Source organism: Callorhinus ursinus, unplaced genomic scaffold (assembly GCF_003265705.2).
Source record: "Callorhinus ursinus isolate GAN/ISIS: 27379988/994484 unplaced genomic scaffold, GSC_fseal_2.0 scaffold5, whole genome shotgun sequence".
Taxonomy (NCBI): domain Eukaryota; kingdom Metazoa; phylum Chordata; class Mammalia; order Carnivora; family Otariidae; genus Callorhinus; species Callorhinus ursinus.
Window position 1 is genome coordinate 17,725,179 of NW_027397067.1, and position 17,727 is coordinate 17,742,905.

A 17,727-nucleotide genomic window follows, 5' to 3' on the forward strand; every position below is an offset into this window, starting at 1 on the left:
AATCGTCTGTTATTAAATATATTACCAAGGGAATAAATCCTTTTGCTGCCTATTGTAAGAAAACAGATTTAAACAAGATGTCAAAAGGAAGGAAAGAGAGGGGAAAGGGTATGTTGTAAAATATCCTTTGTTAAAATGGCAGTTGCCATTTCCCCTTTATTTTTATAGCTGTTAAATGACGATAGAGACAACAAAAACTAGTAGTCATTAAAAATTTCAAACTATATATATTTATACATACATTTATACAATATTGCCTTACTTAGCAATTCTTTTTACAACAGCTATATAAGATAATTTACAGAATTATCTCAAAGGAATCTCTAGCTGCTCTAGTAAAAACTTAGAAAATAATTTAATTTCTCCACAGGACCATTTCCAGTAAGTCAATTATGACAAATTAGTTGACTGTGAACTCTAACCTAGTTAACAACATCCTGTGTTTACTGATGCAATGCTTCAAGCAATGGGGGCAAGATAGGTGGTTAAGACTCTCTCCCTCTCTGAGAGCCCATAAGAAGCAGAAACAAGAGCTGAGATGCAGCAACATCACCACCATCCTCAGACCGGAGGATGGTCCTGCCTCTTTGACTTCCCTACCCCATGCATATCCCCCTATTACACCTGCTCTGACAACTGCTATCACCCTCCATAGTCCACGCACGTATCATTTCTCTCTGGAACTAAGACAACGGTCTCCTACCTACCTGGACTCTCTGCTTCCAGTCTCTTTCCCCTTGACTGCCACTTGAGTGAAATTTCCATCAATCTACAGGCTTAAATTCCTTCATTCCATCAACTCCCTAATGCCTATAGCTCCTGGAGAACAGAAACACTTTCTCACTCCCACATCCCCAGTGCTAGCATGGCTCCTGGCACACAGTAAGTTTTCAGAAAACGTTGGCTGAATAAATATAGAACAAAGTGTGACATGCAAACCCCTTTATAATCTGGCCCCATCTGACCTTCATAGCCTCACTTTCTGCTATCTCTTCAAATGTTTCAGCAGTTCAGGATTGCTGTTTTCCCATACACACGATGTATTTTCAAATTTCTGATCTCTAATGGAGCAACTCTCTGTTTAAAATATTTCTCACCCATTTCAATTGTTACCCCCTAATTCATGTGGTGAAGTTCTGACTGATACACATTAAACGAATGAATGAGCTAACAACTCTCACGGAATACCTTGCCTCTATTCCTGCATCTCACTGGCAGGACTACTCTGTCAACACTGTTTCCCCATGGTCTTTCCTGTCAGGATTCATATTCCACCACTTAATAATATTAACTAAAACTAGCTATGTGAGCCTGAACAAGACTCAGTTTCCTTATTTGTTTTTAAAAATGTGGTTGGGAAACTGGTCAGAATGTTTCTACTCTCATTCTTTTTTCTCTCACTTTTTGATAAAAGATCTGGAAATAAAAAACTATAACATGTGCTCAGTAAACAGAAGGATAAATCAACACTTATAAAACACTTGGTGTATGAAGGAAGAGCAGAAAAAAGAGATGAGAAAGGTAGGTTTGGGGTGGATTATGAATATATCCAGGTATCATGCTTCACTAAATATCATTTAAACAAGAAAAATAAATAGCTAATGGGGGAAGAGGGGTGTGTGTGTGTGTGTGTGTGTGTTGGGTGGCTCACTGTTAAAGACAGAGGCAATCCTACCCTCATCTGATACTTAGTTCCCAAAGAAATTGAGCAGGGCAGCCAGTGGAGGACACATTTTGTTTGTAACTCCAGGAGGACCAAGCTACGGCAGAGGAAACCGGCTTCTCTGACCAACACTGGGACAATGCTAAGATTGCCTAAGGGAGAACCAGAGCTGGAGACCACTGAACCTCCCCAGCATTGAGAACCACACTGCTTAAAGAGACCCCAAATCCTGCTCCATATGGGATTCAACCCCCTCCCTCCACAGCTGATATGAGCAGGCAAAGAGTTTGTGGACCATACCTGAATAGGTGGCTCCTATTGAGGCAGATTTAATGGCAGAAGAAACCTAAGAGAACTTTAATTAAAATGTAATGACAACTCTTCCATACTGTTTTCCAGAGTGACCACACCAGTTTGCATTCCCACCAACAGTATAAGAGGGTTCCCCTTTCTCCTCATCCTATCACTTGTTGTTTCCTGTGTTGTTAATTTTAGCCCTTCTAAGTGGTGTGAGGCAATATCTCATTGTAGTTTTGATTTTTATTTCCCTGATGATAAGTGATATGGAGCATCTTTGCATGTGTCTGTTGGCCATCTGGACGTCTTCTTTGGAAAAAATGTCTGCCCATTTTTTAACAGGATTATTTGGTTTTGGGTATTGAGTTTTATAAGTTCTTTATATATTTTAGATAGCAATCCTTTATCAGATATGTCATTTACAAATATCTTCTCCCATCCCATGGGTTGCCTTTTAGTTTTGGTGCTTGTTTCCTTCACTGTGTAGAAGCTTTTTATTTTGTTTTTTTTCTTTTATATATATATTTTTAAAGATTTTATTTATTTATTTGAGAGAGAGAATGAGAGAGAGAGAGAGAGAGCACATGAGAGAGGGGAGGGTCAGAGGAAGAAGCAGACTCCCTGCCAAGCAGGGAACCCGATGCGGGACTCCAGGATCATGACCTGAGCCGAAGGCAGTCGCTTAACCAACTGAGCCACCCAGGCGCCCAGAAGCTTTTTATTTTGATGAAGACAACTCTTGGGTAGATTTTTTTTTTCCAAATTACAATTCTTTATTCATTTTTTTTAAAGACTGGTTTTACGGGTAGATTTGTTTAAAGGAAAGAAATAAGTCTGGGCAAATTAAAAAAAAATAAACCTTACTTCTGAATTTAAAACCTACAAAAGAATCCAAAAAATACTACTGCTGAAATACAAAGTAGTCATCAGGATTAGTAAGCTAGAAGCTCTATAAGATCAAATGGAAAAGATACGTCAGAGAGAAAAATACAAATAAAAGGAAATCATTCATGAAAAGAAACATGGAGACAGTTTCAAGGAGCCTGATATGCAAATGAAAATAAAGGCATTCCAGAAGGAAGAAAAGGAATAGAAGACAAGCCACAATCAAATAAAAGGAAAAATGAAAAAAAAAAAAGTTTTCCTGAGCTGAAAAAAGACCTGACATTTCAAACAGCAGGGGCAACCAAGTGCCAGACAGGATTAATGGAAAATGACATACATTTAGGTACATTCTGGTGTCATTTCTGAACTCCAAAGAATAAAAAAATTCACATAAACTTCCAAAGAGAGATCACCTTACTTAAAAAGGAAAGAGAATCAGAATAGCTATCACATTCTTCACTGATAGTACTAGAGTCCAGGAGAAAAAAAAGAGAAAAGGAATACTGTTTAGAGACTTTTGAAAGAAGTGAATATAATCCAAGAATTCTATGCCTGGCCAGAATATCATTTATAGCAAAGTTGGAGAACCTTCTCATTGGTGGGTCTCCTCCCTCTGGAGCCTCCTTCAATTTGCCTATGCCTGAGTGAGTAATAAACCTTTGAATTACTTGCTGTCATGGCTCTGGTGTGATAATGTCTTGACATGAATACCTTTAAAGGAGGGAAGAGAGGGCCCAGCAATAGGCAGGGCTAAACCACAAGAGGTAGAAGAAGGGCATTTTCAAACATAAAAGAATTCAGAATTTATACCACATATGTAAATTTTTTAAGGAAATCATTCAAGACAGAATACCTCAATTGAAAGAAAATTAAAACTAAATAATAAATTCATTGTAGGGGTCTAAAGTATAAGAAACAATTGGGATCCATGAATCTAGCAAAATATATAATTATGTCAAAATGCATGGTGGTATTATGTTTATATAAGAAAAACAGCATACTTCTCAAGAGCAGGAATGGAAACCAAAAGATGAAGTGAATATCTTCGAAGTGTTAAGAGAAAGTAACTGTCTATTGAGAACTGCATCCTCAAATAAACAATCTTTTATTAACTAGGGTAAATTAGAGACATTTTCAGATAAATAAAAAATGCAAGAGTTTGCCATAAGGAAACTTAATGAAGGAATTTTATAAGGATGTACCTCAGGAAGAAAGAAAACAAACTCAAAAAAGTTTTAAGAGACAAAAAGAAAAAATGGCAAAGATATTGATAAACATACAAATTGATAAATTTAAACATATCACCTATAACTATAATGATATCTAATTTAAGAGTTTAAGAAAATATAACTAAAATACTGGCTAATAACAGTGAATAATCTGATAGAGGATGATCAAAGTTCAGTACCTTCTACTTTTCAGTCAGGAGTGTTAAGACATTGATTAACCTCACAACTCATTAAGTTAAATATAAATGGAAAAAATCAAATAAAACCTTGAAAAGGAAAACAGTGCCTAACTTCTAAGTAATTAGAAAAAAATGGAAGATTAAAAACAAATATGCTGGGGCGCCTGGGTGGCTCAGTCGTTAAGCGTCTGCCTTCAGCTCAGGTCATGATTCCGGGGTCCTGGGATCGAGTCCCGCAGCGGGCTCCCTGCTCAGTGGGAAGCCTGCTTCTCCCTCTCCCACCCCCGCTGCTTGTGTTCCCTCTCTCGCTGTGTCTCTCTCTCTCTGTCAAATAAATAAATAAAATGTTTAAAAAAAATAAAAAATAAAAACAAATATGCTATCATTCAAAATAGAGAGAAATAAAGGAGAAGAAGGCAAATTTTTAAAAGACAGAGATGCCCTTCAACAGACGAATGGATAAAGAAGATGTGGTCCATATATATGATGGAATATTACTCAGCCATCAGAAAAGATGAATACCCAACTTTTACATCAACATGGTTGGGACTGGATGATTACGCTAAGTGAAATAAGTCAAGCAGAGAAAGTCAATTATCATATGGTTTCACTTATTTGTGGAACATAAGGAATAGCGTGAAGGACATTAGGAGAAGGAAGGGAAAATGAAGGGGGGGAATCAGAGGGAGAGATGAACCACGAGAGACTATGGACTCTGGGAAACAAACTGAGGGTTCTAGAGGGGAGGGGGGTGGGTGGATGTGTTAGCCCGGTGATGGGTATTAAAGAGGGCACGTACTGCATGGAGCACTGGGTGTTATATGCAAACAATGAATCATGGAACACTACATCAAAAACTAATGATGTACTGTATAGTGACTAACATAACATAATAATATATATATATATATATATAAAATAAAAGACAGATTAAAACAAACCCAAACATATATGCTAAATTCCACTGAAAGTTAATGGATTAAACTTCCCAGTTCCCAGTTAAAAGATGGAGACTGTCAGATGGATTTTAAAATCCTAGCTATAAGCTCACCAGAAACATGCCTAAATCATAAAGATGTAGAAAAGGTGACTATAAAAGGAAGGAAAAAGTATTCCAGGAAAATACAGAGAACTAAATGAAATTCAAAGTATCATAAATCAAAATGTTGTAAGAAGCAGTAAAAGCATTACTTGAAGGGAAAGATACAGCTTTAAATATTTACATATTAAGAAATAAAGTGAAAACTAATGAACTTAAGCCTAACTGTAGAAGTTTAAAAAAAGAATAACAAAATAAAATCTAAGTTGAAGATTAATAAAAGTAGAAATTAACATGTTAAGATATAATGGAGAGTATCAATAAAGCTGAAAAATGGATCTTTGTGAAGACTTATAAAATAGAAAATCTCTAGTAAGATTGATCAAGAAAAAAGAGAATAGACAAAATAATATTAGGAGTGATATGATGGATATAACTTTAGATAAAGAAGAGAATTTTTTTATAGAGACTATTATAAAAATTTTATACCAATAAATTTGAGATGTTAGAATAGATAAATTTCTAGAAATACATATCCTACTATAACTATTTTGAGAAGTCAAATGGCTTCATCTTTTAAAATGGAATGAGAACCTTAAAATCTCTTCACCATGGTAATACCAAACCTAGATAATTTTATAGGTGAATTCTACCACACTTTCAAATAATCAGATGTTCCAATCTTATTCAAACTCTACCAGTGATCAGAAAAAGGAATACTCCCCAATTTAGCCAATGAAGTTACTATATAATACTGATATCTAAACAAGACAAAGGTAGTACAAAGAAGAAAAATTACAGGCCCACCTCACCCATGAATATAGATACAGAAATGTAAACAAAATGTTAGCAAACCAAAATTAGCAGTATAAAAAAGATAATACATCATGATCAGACTGGGTTTATCCCAGAATGCAAAATCTATGAAGTATATAAATATAATTTACTACATTAAATAATTAAAGGAGAAAAAAACTATACGATAATTGTTGGGATTAGACTAAAAGGCTTCACATCCTGGTTTACCACTTACTAACTGCAAGACCTTGGGTAAGCCACTCTACCCTGATGATCATCATTCTTCTCATCAATAAAATAAGGATACCATTAATATCCACCTCCTAGTCCTATTTTGAGAATTTATAAAGATAATCCATGTCTGATACATTATACCTGCTCCTGGTATACATGTCCTTTATTCCTCATGTTACCATCTACTAGAACACCCCTCTTCCTCCTCCCATCTATTCAAACCCTACCCAGGCTCAAAGGCCAACCCCAGTTCCTCTTCTTTCATAAAGTCTTTACCATTATTCCCCTTAGCTTTAATTTATCTCCCTCTTCTACACATTACAGTAGTTCTTAAACTTCTGAAGGAGGGGTAGAGAGTCACTGATGCCTTAGAGAATCTAATGGGGAAAAAAAAGATCTATTCACAAAAATGCACATGCATATGCATACACATTTGCATAAAACATCAGGGGATTCCTGTCCCTCTGAAGCTCACCCATGGAACCCCAATTAAGAACTTCTGTCTTCAAGTGTATGTTTCACCATCACCCACTCTTTCTACCTGAGACCATCTTAACAAAAGCACAGGTTGCTGCATGGAGCTAGAAGCAGCACAGAGAGAAGCTAATGAAGTTCAATTCATAGATACGGAAAAAGACACACAAAGAGGTGACGTGACATATCAAAGCCATGCACAAGTATAGAGAGTAACAGAGATGGAGCCAGAACCTGTCTCCTGACTATCTCTCTAGGTTTCTTTGCAAAAGTGTGTTTGAATAATTTATCTCCAACTTACAGAACTCTAAAATTGAGAAATAATGTTAGCCCATTTTTCAGATGGGGTGATGATCCCTTGGGGAATTTGTTCCCAGGTAATCAGGCTAGAAATTACTAAGACTTACTTATTCTCAGAATGATAGTTACTAAACATACCAGCAACATTATTATATTTTATTCTACTTTACCTTCCTTGTATTGAAATTCGCTCACTAGCTTTATCTGAAGCAGCACCAAACCGAGGAACACAACACTGCCCCAATTTTATTATGTGAGGGAGTTAACTTGGAAGCTTTTTAAAAACATTTCTACAACTGTAACCAATCAAAGAACATCATCAGTTCTAGATCTTGGGCCCAGATAGAAACAAATAAAGTCAATCCACAATCTTTCATTCTCATAAATATATCTTCTGTCTTCTTCCCTATGAGACATTTTTCCAGAACAGCTAACAAATAGTAAAATGGATTATGCCCTGCTCATTCTCTACCCTACCTTCCAATTCTCAAAGAAGTTTAATGGTAAGGGGAAAAAACTGAAAGAAAAAAAGAAAGAAAAGCTTTATGAGTAATTTACAGAACACAATAATCAACCTCCACATTATTAAAAACTGATTAACACTTGTGTAGTCAGTCTCCCTATGCACGCAAGAACCTGTTTCACTATGTGGAGTCATACGACCAACCTAGGAAATCAGATAATGACTCAGGAAGAGGGGGAGGTTTGTAAAATGGGATATATTGGAAATTATAGGAAATACAATATTGGAGTGCCTGAAGAGCACAGGTTTTTAACAAATGTATCTTAGAGATGAATGGCAAAGGCCACCTAGTCAAAACCTTTCATTTTCCAGGTGAGTAAACTGAAGCCTGAAATCTAAAATGCCTCACCTCTAAAATCCATAGGCTTTCCAGAGAAGGAAACCTGGGGCCCACAATAAGAAGTCAGCTTGCCCAGCTGAAAATTCATACTACCTTGGATAATGAGGTAAGTACCATAAATACTGGAAAATGCCAGGAACGTTATTTAAACATTCTAAATAATAAGTCTTTCTTAGGCCTTGGGGGAAAGTACACACACCACAAGCAACTGGATCTTCAGCATTACCAAGTGGCTCACAGGAACCTAGATGAGGCTGCAGTTCACTTCTGGATGCTGTCAGGGACAGTGTTACACCTATTTGCCACAAAAGAGGTTTTCTCCTTTGCTTTCTTTAGCAAGGAAAACACCTAGAAAAAGTGTAGGCTACAGCATTTCCCCTATATATGGTCATATTTTTAGTGTTTCTATCCATTGTTTTTATTTTTCAGTGGTGTATTCTAAAAAATAATGGGCTTAACAATGTTTAGAAATAATTCTGGATTAAGAGGGACCAAGAAGGGGCACCCAGGTGGCTCAGTCAGTTAAGCGTCTGGTATCCAGCCCTGCCTCGAGCCCCACGTCAGGCTCCCTGCTCCACAGGGACCCTGCTTCTCCCTCTCCCTCTGCCTGCCACTCCCACTGCTTGTGCTCCCTCTCTCCCACTCTCTTTCAAATAAATAAATAAAATCTTAAAAAAAAAGGAGGGACCAAGAATTAATGTTTATTTGGCATAACAATAACTTCATTATGTACTCTTGATATTGCTTATGTGGGAAATTTAGCAGAAAAAATTTATTGGCAGATTAATATATGTTCACATATGGCCTATGATTGCAAAGACAAATTGAAATCTGCATGGCAATGAAGTTGCTCTCCTTAGGGGAAAGGAATTCAGGACTCAATTGCCTAATCTGGTGTAAATCTACTCTAAAGTTTTCAAAAACTGTTCAGACTCCATTAAGAAAAACACAAAAAGATCTCTTGCTCATTGCAATTTTACTTTCATAAGTTAAAATATAATAAAGATTTTTTAGATAAATGGATCTAAATTCTGTTGTTGGGTTCTTTGAGTGCAAATATACCTAAAGTTCTGGAACTTCAGTTTTCGTTTTTAAATCAATCTTTCATTCTTATATTGAACTTCTTATACAGGAAAAGTCTAAAGCCAAACACCAATCTCATTCCCTTGGGATTTAGTGAAGAAGTCTTATGAAGGGGGGCACCTGGGTGGCTCAGTCATTAAGCGTCTGCCTTCAATTTAGGTCATGATCCCAGGGTCCTGGGATCGACCCCGCATTAGGCCCCCTGCTCAGTGGGAGGCCTGCTTCTCCCTCTCCCACTCCCCCTGTTTGTGTTCCCTCTCTCTGTCAAATAAATAAATAAAATCTTTTAAAAAAGAAAGAAGTCTTATGAAGGAAAACCATCAGCCAGTGGTGCTTACATACCTTACAGGTAGTGATAAGATTTTGGGAAATGCAGTTTTCTTGGCAAACTGCATTTGCCAATTTTTGAAAAACAGAAACTGTTGTGTATTTTACAGATAGCAAATCAACTTAAGTCAATTCTAAAATGCTACCATCATTTTTACTATCCTCAAATCCAAAGTTCCCTCTAGACAAATGTACAATGTTTGGTAGTTATTCTATCTGCTTTTATACTAACTATACAAAATTTTAATGCTATATCTTCTATGTTCATTTGTAAAACAAAACAATAGATTTTTATATAGGTTTCTGGCTAAAACTGAAGCATATGAATACACAGATTTTTGTCTATGATTAAGAAATTTTCAAAAAGGGTGCCTGGGTGGCTCAGTTGGTTAAGCGACTGCCTTCGGCTCAGGTCATGATCCTGGAGTCCCGGGATCGAGTCCCGCATAGGGCTTCCTGCTCAGCGGGGAGTCTGCTTCTCCCTCTGACCCTCTTCCCTCTCGTGCTTTCTATCTCTCATTCTCTCTCTCTCTCAAATAAATAAATAAATCTTTAAAAAAAAAAAAAAGAAATTTTCAAAAATTAGATTTTCCCTTCAAGTATTTCCAAATTAAAATTATAAATCAGTAAAAATGAACCATGTGGAAATAATGTGAGCATTTGAAGGGCTCTTTTCTGCTATTTTATCAAATTACTGGCACATTGAACTTCCTAGACAAAAATACTCAAAATAACTATGTTCACAGCAGGATTAAAGATTGAATCATCCCTAACAATTTCCGCTACCAAAAAGGGGCAACTGAGAAACATTTAGATTAATGCACCATCAAAAAAATGAAAAAAAAATGCTTACAAAAATGTTTTGCTGGACAAAGTAGTTATGTTTTGAGGGAACATAAAGGTATCACTTTCATGCCTTTAACCTTCTAGGCCCTTGACTGCAGAGAAAAAAAAATCTCCCTATAAGTTTACTTTTGTTATTGAAATATTTTTCAATAGGTGCTACAAAAATATAATTGTTGATTGTTCTGTCCTGTGCCTCATTTTTGCCTTTCTTAAGGAATGTTCTTAGCTACCTCTAGGAAGGTAGCTAAGATAGACAAATAGGAATGGGGAAGAAATATTTAAAAAACAAGCATAATGAGAACTATCATGCCATGGAGTAAAGAGCTATTTGGGGCCAGATCATGACCATCCAAGACCAAGAATAATCATTATTTTGTTAGGTAGAGAAGGGAGTTTATGAGAAGGGTGATTTTGCCAGATCGGTAGAAGACAAATCCTCTGGACTGACCTGAAGAGAGAATGAAGGGAAGGAACTGTAAGGATGCTCCTAGAATAGCTCCCTGGGTATCAGTCAGGTCCTGGCTGGAAACAGATAGCAGTCAAACTGGGTAATTTAACAAAGATCAACAAAAGGAATATTACAAAGATGTGAGCATGGATTAAGGAAACTCACAAAGAGTAGTGACACAACAGCAAGAGCCATACCAACCTCTAGGCCTGCAGGAACCAGGGAAGCAATTAGAGGAGCTAAGAGAGTATGTGTGGCTAAATGGAAAGATCTGCCTGATTGGAGCTACGGCCTTTTAGAGGAACCAGCCAACCCATGACAATCTGCAGAGGGCTAGGGGCATACATGCCCTCACCTTAAACTCTTTACACCCTCTGATCTTCTGTCATTGCTTCCTGCTAACCACAACCAGCTGGAAGCCAGGGGCAAATAGCAGAGTAGAGAGAGGATCTGGAGAAGTAGATGGAAGAGACCCAGTCTAGGGATAAGGTAGTGACAGTGGGAATGAAAAGGATACAATACAAGAACACATTTAACAGAAATTTTAGACTGACTGGATTTGGAGTTTAGAAAAGTCAAGGATGACATCATAGTCTCAGGCCAGAGTAACTAGACTAGAATGATGATAACATCAACTGAGACTGTTTTTACTAACCATTGCATTCCCAAAGTCCAGCATAGTACCTTGAGCATGAAAGACCTTCCATAAACTTTTATTGGGGAAAAAAAAATGTGGATGAATGGATAACGGAAGAAGCAAATTTTCAGGAAGATTATGTGTAAAAGTCTTAGTCTTAGGCATACTGACTTTAGAGTATTGTGGAAGAGCCCACCAAGTGGTTGGAGATTTCAGTCTGGAGCTCTGAAAAGGAAAGGAATAAAGATGTACCTCTGAGACCCATCTGCACAAAAGTGGCAGCTGACAGAATGAGAGTGGATGAAATGGCATAGAAAGCGGGTATAAAGAGAAAAGCAGAGTCTGATGACCAAATATGGGATCTGTCTGTATTATGGGACAAAAGAAGATAGGGAAACCAGCAAAGAGAAAAAACAAAGGGAAAAAAACAAAACAAAAGATGTGCAACCATTTGCTGTACTGTTAAAATATATTCACATATATTTGTACATCTTTTGTAGGCTTTCTTTTTCTTGACACTGCAAAATCTTGCCTAACATAAAGATGATACAAATGCAAGCTGGAGACTACCACTCACCTACTTGCCTAAGATTTTTTTTAAGCCACAAATCCCAATTTTACTAATCTTGTTCACCTTGAATCTAACAGCCAACATTAATCCTTTTTTCAGTTTAGAAAAGTCTATTTAACAGGTTTATTCATTCAATTATGTATTGAATACCTATTATAAATCCAGAATTATCACTGGCAAAGTGAAAGTAAAAATCAGTCTCCCAGCATAAGGAAATTAAAGTGAGAATTCACTGATTACTGTTTAACACCTTTTGACACTTGCTTTTTCTCTAACTCTGAAAATTGAAAGAGAAGCTAAAACCTACAAACGTGTCCTTCCTATCAAAAGTCCAAACATGCCCTGTTGTAAATTTTTCTTAACCCTTCTTTCTTCCCTACTGTTCCACACAGTCTCAATAATCTTCGTGTCTAATGTCTGGAATATGGCAATCATTCAAATGTTTGTTGAATGAATGAATGGGAAGCTAAGCCAAGCCCAGCACAGCCGTATCAATGTCTCTAACACTCTCCTATGGCAAATCATAAAACCTTTTAAGGGTCAAGGCTAGGTTTAAGGCCGTTATCTAAGGTGGCCTTTGACCTAGCCTTGACCTCCCAATATGAGTGGTATTAAAGACTTTGTGCTGAGTATTAAGACAAGGGCAGAAAAAAACCCGCAAATCCTAAAATGTTTTTTGTTTGTTTATAGCAGCTCTATTCATAACTGCAACCTAAAATGCTTTTAGAAAAGAGGAAAAAAGATTATAGCATACTGTCCGATGCATAAAATGTGCTCACTAAATGTTTGATGAGTGACTGAACAAAGGGAAGCTGAGGAAAGATAGTGAGCTCCAGAAACCAAACTCCGGCGGGTGGGGGGGGGGGTAAAGGGGGTGGGGAGGCAGGTACAGTAGATGGGACTGTGCCTAATGACCTCTCCAGCTGAAACTCAACTAAATCTATTTCCTAAGGGCTATTATATCCATTTCCATGGGTAATTTTCTAGCATAACCCCCTCTTCACTACTCCCAACTTCCCACTAAAAAACAAAACCAAACCTGTAAGCCATACAATCAGCCCTGTGCCTCCCAAACTTGATGTACATACTCATCACCCAAAGATCTTGTTAAAAATGAAGGTTCTGAATCATTACATCTGGGTTGAGGCCAGAGACACTGCAATTCTAACAACTTCTCAGGTGATGCTATACTACTGGTCAAAAGACCACACATGGGCGCCTGGGTGGCTCAGATGGTTAAGCGTCTGCCTTCGGCTCAGGTCATGATCCCAGGGTCCTGAGATCGAGTCCCGCATCAGGCTCTCTGCTCCTTGGGAGCCTGCTTCTCCCTCTGCTTCTCTCTCTCTCTCTCCTCCTCTGTCTCTCATGAATAAATAAATAAAATCTTTAAAAAAAAAAAAAAAAAAAGACCCCACATTTTGTGTCTCAAGGGCCTGAAAGACATTGCGGAGAATACGCCTATCGTCTTAAAGCGAGAGTTAAGATAATTCCTACTCCCACATTTCCTAGTTGTATAACCTTAGACAAGTCATTTTACTTCTCTGAGCCTCCTTTTGTGGAATATGATGATTAACAACTGCTAACACTTATTGAGTGCTTACTATGTACCAGGAACTAATGTTTCATATTTTCAACTTATGAATTGGACTTAGGTTAAAAAAACCTGTCCAAAGTAGGTACTGTAAAACTAGATGTGATTCTAGGTAGTTTGACCCAAGAACCTGGTGCATAATCACTGTATAAGACTGCCTCTTTAGCTTACTCCCAGGGCGATTAGAAAGGTTAATAATTGGTATTTAGCTAACATTTGTTGAGTGCTCCTATGTTCCAGACCAAGCTGCCTCAGAGGCATATTAACTCATTTATCCTTATAATAGCCCTAAATGGTAGGTACTATTACCACCGCATCTTACAGGTTTTTAATTAGGCCCAAATACCCGAAGGTCCAACAGAAGTCCGGATTGGAACTCAGGCAGTTTCACTGCAGACAGAGCCCAGCGCATATTTGCCACAAGCGTGGAGAGGATGCAATCCGGGGGCTCTGGGCTGCCAGACCTCAGCTCGCCCGGGGAGGGGGCGGGGGGAGCGCACCCCAGTGCCCACCTAAGGCAGTCTAACTGCCAGCCCCTGTTCGCTCACCAAGCAAACCAAATCTTCCACAACTAGCTTTATGTGCATCTGTGGAAAATGTCTCTCTCGGTCAACACCCAGGACCCCCATGAACAGGTTCAGGCTATGGTAAAAATAAAATTTATGTAGTCCCAGAAAGCTGAGAAGAGATACATCTTGTGAACTGATTTACACTGAAATTGGTAACAGTCGCTCCGGGACCCCCTCAAACCGCGACGCCCAAAATTCACACCACCCCGCTCCGCCGCTGCATCCTGGGAGACCCAGATCCAATTGGGCCCTGGAATTCGTAGTCTAGGCTCCTTGCGCTAGCACCGCCTACCTCTGGGCTCCCGCCAAAGAGCCTCCGGTAATCCCATCTGCTCTCCAACACTGCTCTCTGCCGGCCTCTTCTCGGGTTGCCGGGACTGTGAGCCTCTTCCGGGTGCTCCGGAAGCGAAGCTTTCTCTTCCGGAACGAGCTTCTCGGCGACCGCGCGTGGTTGCGTTCCCCGGGCTTGAGCCGGCGTTGGCAAAGCAGTAATTTGAACTGTCTACCCGGAGCGAATGAGCCCAGGAGGAGCCATGGAGGGCCAGAGCGTGGAGGAATTGCTGGCAAAGGCGGAGCGGGACGAGGCAGAGAAGCTGCAGCGCATCACGGTGCACAAAGAGCTGGAGCTGGAGTTCGACTTGGGTAACCTGCTGGCCTCAGACCGGAACCCCCCGACGGGCCTGCGGCGCGCGGGACCCACGCCGGAGGCTGAGCTGCAGGCCCTGGCGCGGGACAACACGCAGCTGCTCATCAACCAGCTGTGGCAGCTGCCCACGGAGCGCGTGGAGGAGGCGCTGGTGGCGCGGCTGCCAGAGCCCACCACTCGCCTGCCGCGCGAGAAGCCGGTGCCCCGGCCGCGGCCGCTTACTCGCTGGCAGCAGTTCGCACGCCTCAAGGGCATCCGTCCCAAGAAGAAGACCAATCTGGTGTGGGACGAGGTGAGTGGCCAGTGGCGACGCCGCTGGGGCTACCAGCGCGCCCGCGACGACACCAAGGAATGGTTGATCGAGGTGCCCGGCGGTGCCGACCCCTTAGAGGACCAGTTCGCCAAGCGGATCCAGGCTAAGAAGGAACGGGTGGCCAAGAATGAGTTGAACCGACTGCGTAACCTGGCTCGCGCGCACAAGATGCAGCTGCCCAGCGCGGCTGGCATGCATCCTACGGGACACCAGAGTAAGGAGGAATTGGGCCGCGCCATGCAGGTGGCCAAGGTCTCCACCGCCTCAGTGGGGCGTTTCCAGGAGCGCTTGCCCAAGGAGAAGGCCCCCCGGGGCTCCGGCAAGAAGAGGAAGTTTCAACCCCTTTTCGGGGACTTTGCAGCGGAGAAAAAGAGCCAGTTGGAGCTGCTGCGGGTGATGAAGAGCAAAAAGCCTCAGCTGGACGTGACAAGGGCCACCAATAAACAGATGAGGGAGGAGGACCAGGAGGAGGCTGCCAAGAGGAGGAAAATGAGCCAGAAGGGCAAGAGAAAGGGGGGCCGGCAGGGTCCTGGGGGCAAAAGGAAAGGTGTCCCGCCCAGCCGGGGAGGGAAGAGGAAAGCGGGCTTGGGAGGCAAGATGAATTCTGGGCCGCTTCCCTATGGCGGCAAGAGGAAAGGAGGGCAACACCAAGGAGGAAAGAGAAGGAAATAATTTTCACCCTCGGACCCGTCTGTAAACCAAGAACTATATACTAAATGTTAAATTCTAGTTACGGGGGGGCGGGGGGTTGTTGAAGAAGGGGGCCGCTGCCTTCACTGAGCTTGAGGTTGAAGGGATAGACTGCCGACCCCCAAGATAGTATGTAAATGTTGGACTCTACAAATTAATGTTTTTCCCACAACCAGGAATTTGGCTGGAGATTAAAGGATGTATTTGAGGACATAAGAATCCGGGAAAGAATTTGGTGGAAACTGAGAATGAGTTCTATTTTTAAACAGACATCTTTTTTTCTTTTTAACTTTGGATATATTGTGAGAGAGAGTTGGTCATCTTTCAGACTTAAAATTGATTTCTGCATTATTTTTATAACAAGGGAGTGTATCACATGGGGGAATGGAAAGATTACATTTTCAAAACTGGACTTATAAGTAACTCTTATGAAGGTTGTTTAATAAAAGTGTGTATCTACTGTTACTTTTGACATTTTGGCTATTGGTAGAAATTCTAAGTAAAGCCAGGGGATACCTGGTTCAGATTATTTTAGTTTACTTTCTAAAAAACATAAAGCAGGTAATTTATGATGATTTCAGTGATACCAACAGAAGTGTGAGTTTTTCTAATAAGTATCAGATATAATATGAAAGTGTAGTATGACTGGTGTCTCTGGAAAAAGATTTTATGCTTTTTAATACTGTGAAAACATTTACTGCCTGTAAATTATAAATGTGGGCTTCACTAAATAATGGTAATAATCCTCATTAATCCAAAAAACACTTAAAACTTTTTCAACATTTATGTCCCCAATTTTTTTTTTTTAAACATCTGGTAGGGTCTGTTTTTTGAGAAGAGATGAAGAAACCCACCAAATCTTTACTGAAACACTTATCTTTGATTCGTTTGTCAAACTGACCTTACTAGTTTGATTAGGAGGTCAAATGTTCATAGCTTTTATGGGTCTCCTTCCCTAATTGATCTCAATAAGCTGAGAAGGATTCATAGTAGATCTAGATTCCAGGGGAGCATTTTTGCTGCTGTTACAGCCCCATGAGCCACTCTACTCAGGTTTTTGGTCTGACAGTTGATAGGAAATTAAAGTTGGGTGTTAATTGTGTCTTTTTTTAGTGTTGCCTCATTTTTATGTTATCTTTAGAAATTACTATGGAAGAAAAGATTAATTCAAATTTCATGATACGTTACTAAAAACACAGATGTTCAATTGTTACTGTCTTAGGATACTTTCTGATAAAGTTGAACTGCCATCATTGATCAACTCTCCCACTGGGAAGTGGAGCACTTGGCCCTAGAATATAGTGTAATCATGGAAAATTTGTAACTACTGATGAAACCATTTAATGGTAACTTAATCAAAAGCTATTCTGGAGCACTTAACACCTTTTAAGTTCTCAACTGTTCAGGGTGTTTTGTTGTTACTGTTTGGTTTTGGGATTTTTTTGGGTTTTGTTGTTGTTGTTTTTAGACTTTTGATTTAGCAGTTAGGCACAGCACTGACCCTGTAAAAACAAACAAAACCCTCGGGCTTTTTGCATGGTCCTTATTTACTATTAAAACAGTTTAAATGCAATGTCTTAATAATTTATTGGGAAAGTAGGAAGGCAAAGTAGCATTTTAAAGGAATCAGTGGAAAAAGAATGCCCTTTTTTCCCTCCCTTTCCCCATATCCCCAATATTTGAAATAAAGAGTTTTAAGTAGAGAGACTTCAGGAAGTACTCACGATCCTACAAAGCAGTTACCATTACGGCAATTTCGGAGGTGGATGGTGAAATTGCAGGTAGGGCACTTGAGATTTTGACTCGTGGGAAAATGGCCCTGATCCAGAGGGCTAACGCTGGGGCCGGGAGAATTAGCACGGGGGGGTGGGCAGTCTCAGCCGAGTGGGCGGGAGCAGGAGGGCGGCGGCTGGGATTGGTCCGCAGAAGGGGCGTAGGGGGTGGAGGAGGGGCTACTGGAAGGAAGACTGCACGGCCATGGCTGCAGCCGCCCGCGCCCGTGTCGCGCACTTGCTGAGGCAACTGCAGCGAGCAGCGTGAGTGCG

The 17,727-nt window shown here is 40.0% G+C and overlaps 3 protein-coding genes across 12 annotated transcripts in view; 2 read left to right on the forward strand and 1 right to left on the reverse strand.

Annotated features, from left to right (window-relative positions):
* Nucleotides 1–14,396, reverse strand: part of CRH (corticotropin releasing hormone) — a 184,100-nt gene extending 169,704 nt beyond the window's left edge. The window contains exons 1-2 of the mRNA XM_073892838.1: nt 14,326–14,396; nt 11,474–11,527 (exon numbers count right to left, since the gene is read on the reverse strand). The gene's annotated coding sequence lies outside the window, so the exon portion shown is untranslated. The remainder of the gene's footprint in view (nt 1–11,473; nt 11,528–14,325) is intronic.
* A 55-nt stretch (nt 14,397–14,451) lies between these two features.
* On the forward strand, nt 14,452–17,255 carry RRS1 (ribosome biogenesis regulator 1 homolog). Its single transcript, XM_025870656.2, has one exon. The coding sequence runs from the start codon at nt 14,549–14,551 to the stop codon at nt 15,662–15,664; it is 1,116 nt and encodes a 371-aa protein (XP_025726441.1). The 5' UTR covers nt 14,452–14,548; the 3' UTR covers nt 15,665–17,255.
* A 364-nt stretch (nt 17,256–17,619) lies between these two features.
* The window catches only part of ADHFE1 (alcohol dehydrogenase iron containing 1), a 34,918-nt gene continuing 34,810 nt past the window's right edge, over nt 17,620–17,727 (forward strand). For 5 of the 10 annotated variants that reach the window (XM_025870661.2, XM_025870657.2, XM_025870663.2 and 2 more), the window contains exon 1: nt 17,623–17,718. In XM_025870661.2, coding sequence (XP_025726446.1) covers nt 17,660–17,718 — 59 coding nt within the window. In that variant the 5' untranslated portion in view covers nt 17,623–17,659. Of the gene's footprint in view, nt 17,719–17,727 lie in introns of all 10 variants that reach the window. The other 5 variants (XM_025870662.2, XM_025870666.2, XM_025870667.2 and 2 more) reach the window with 4 other exon arrangements.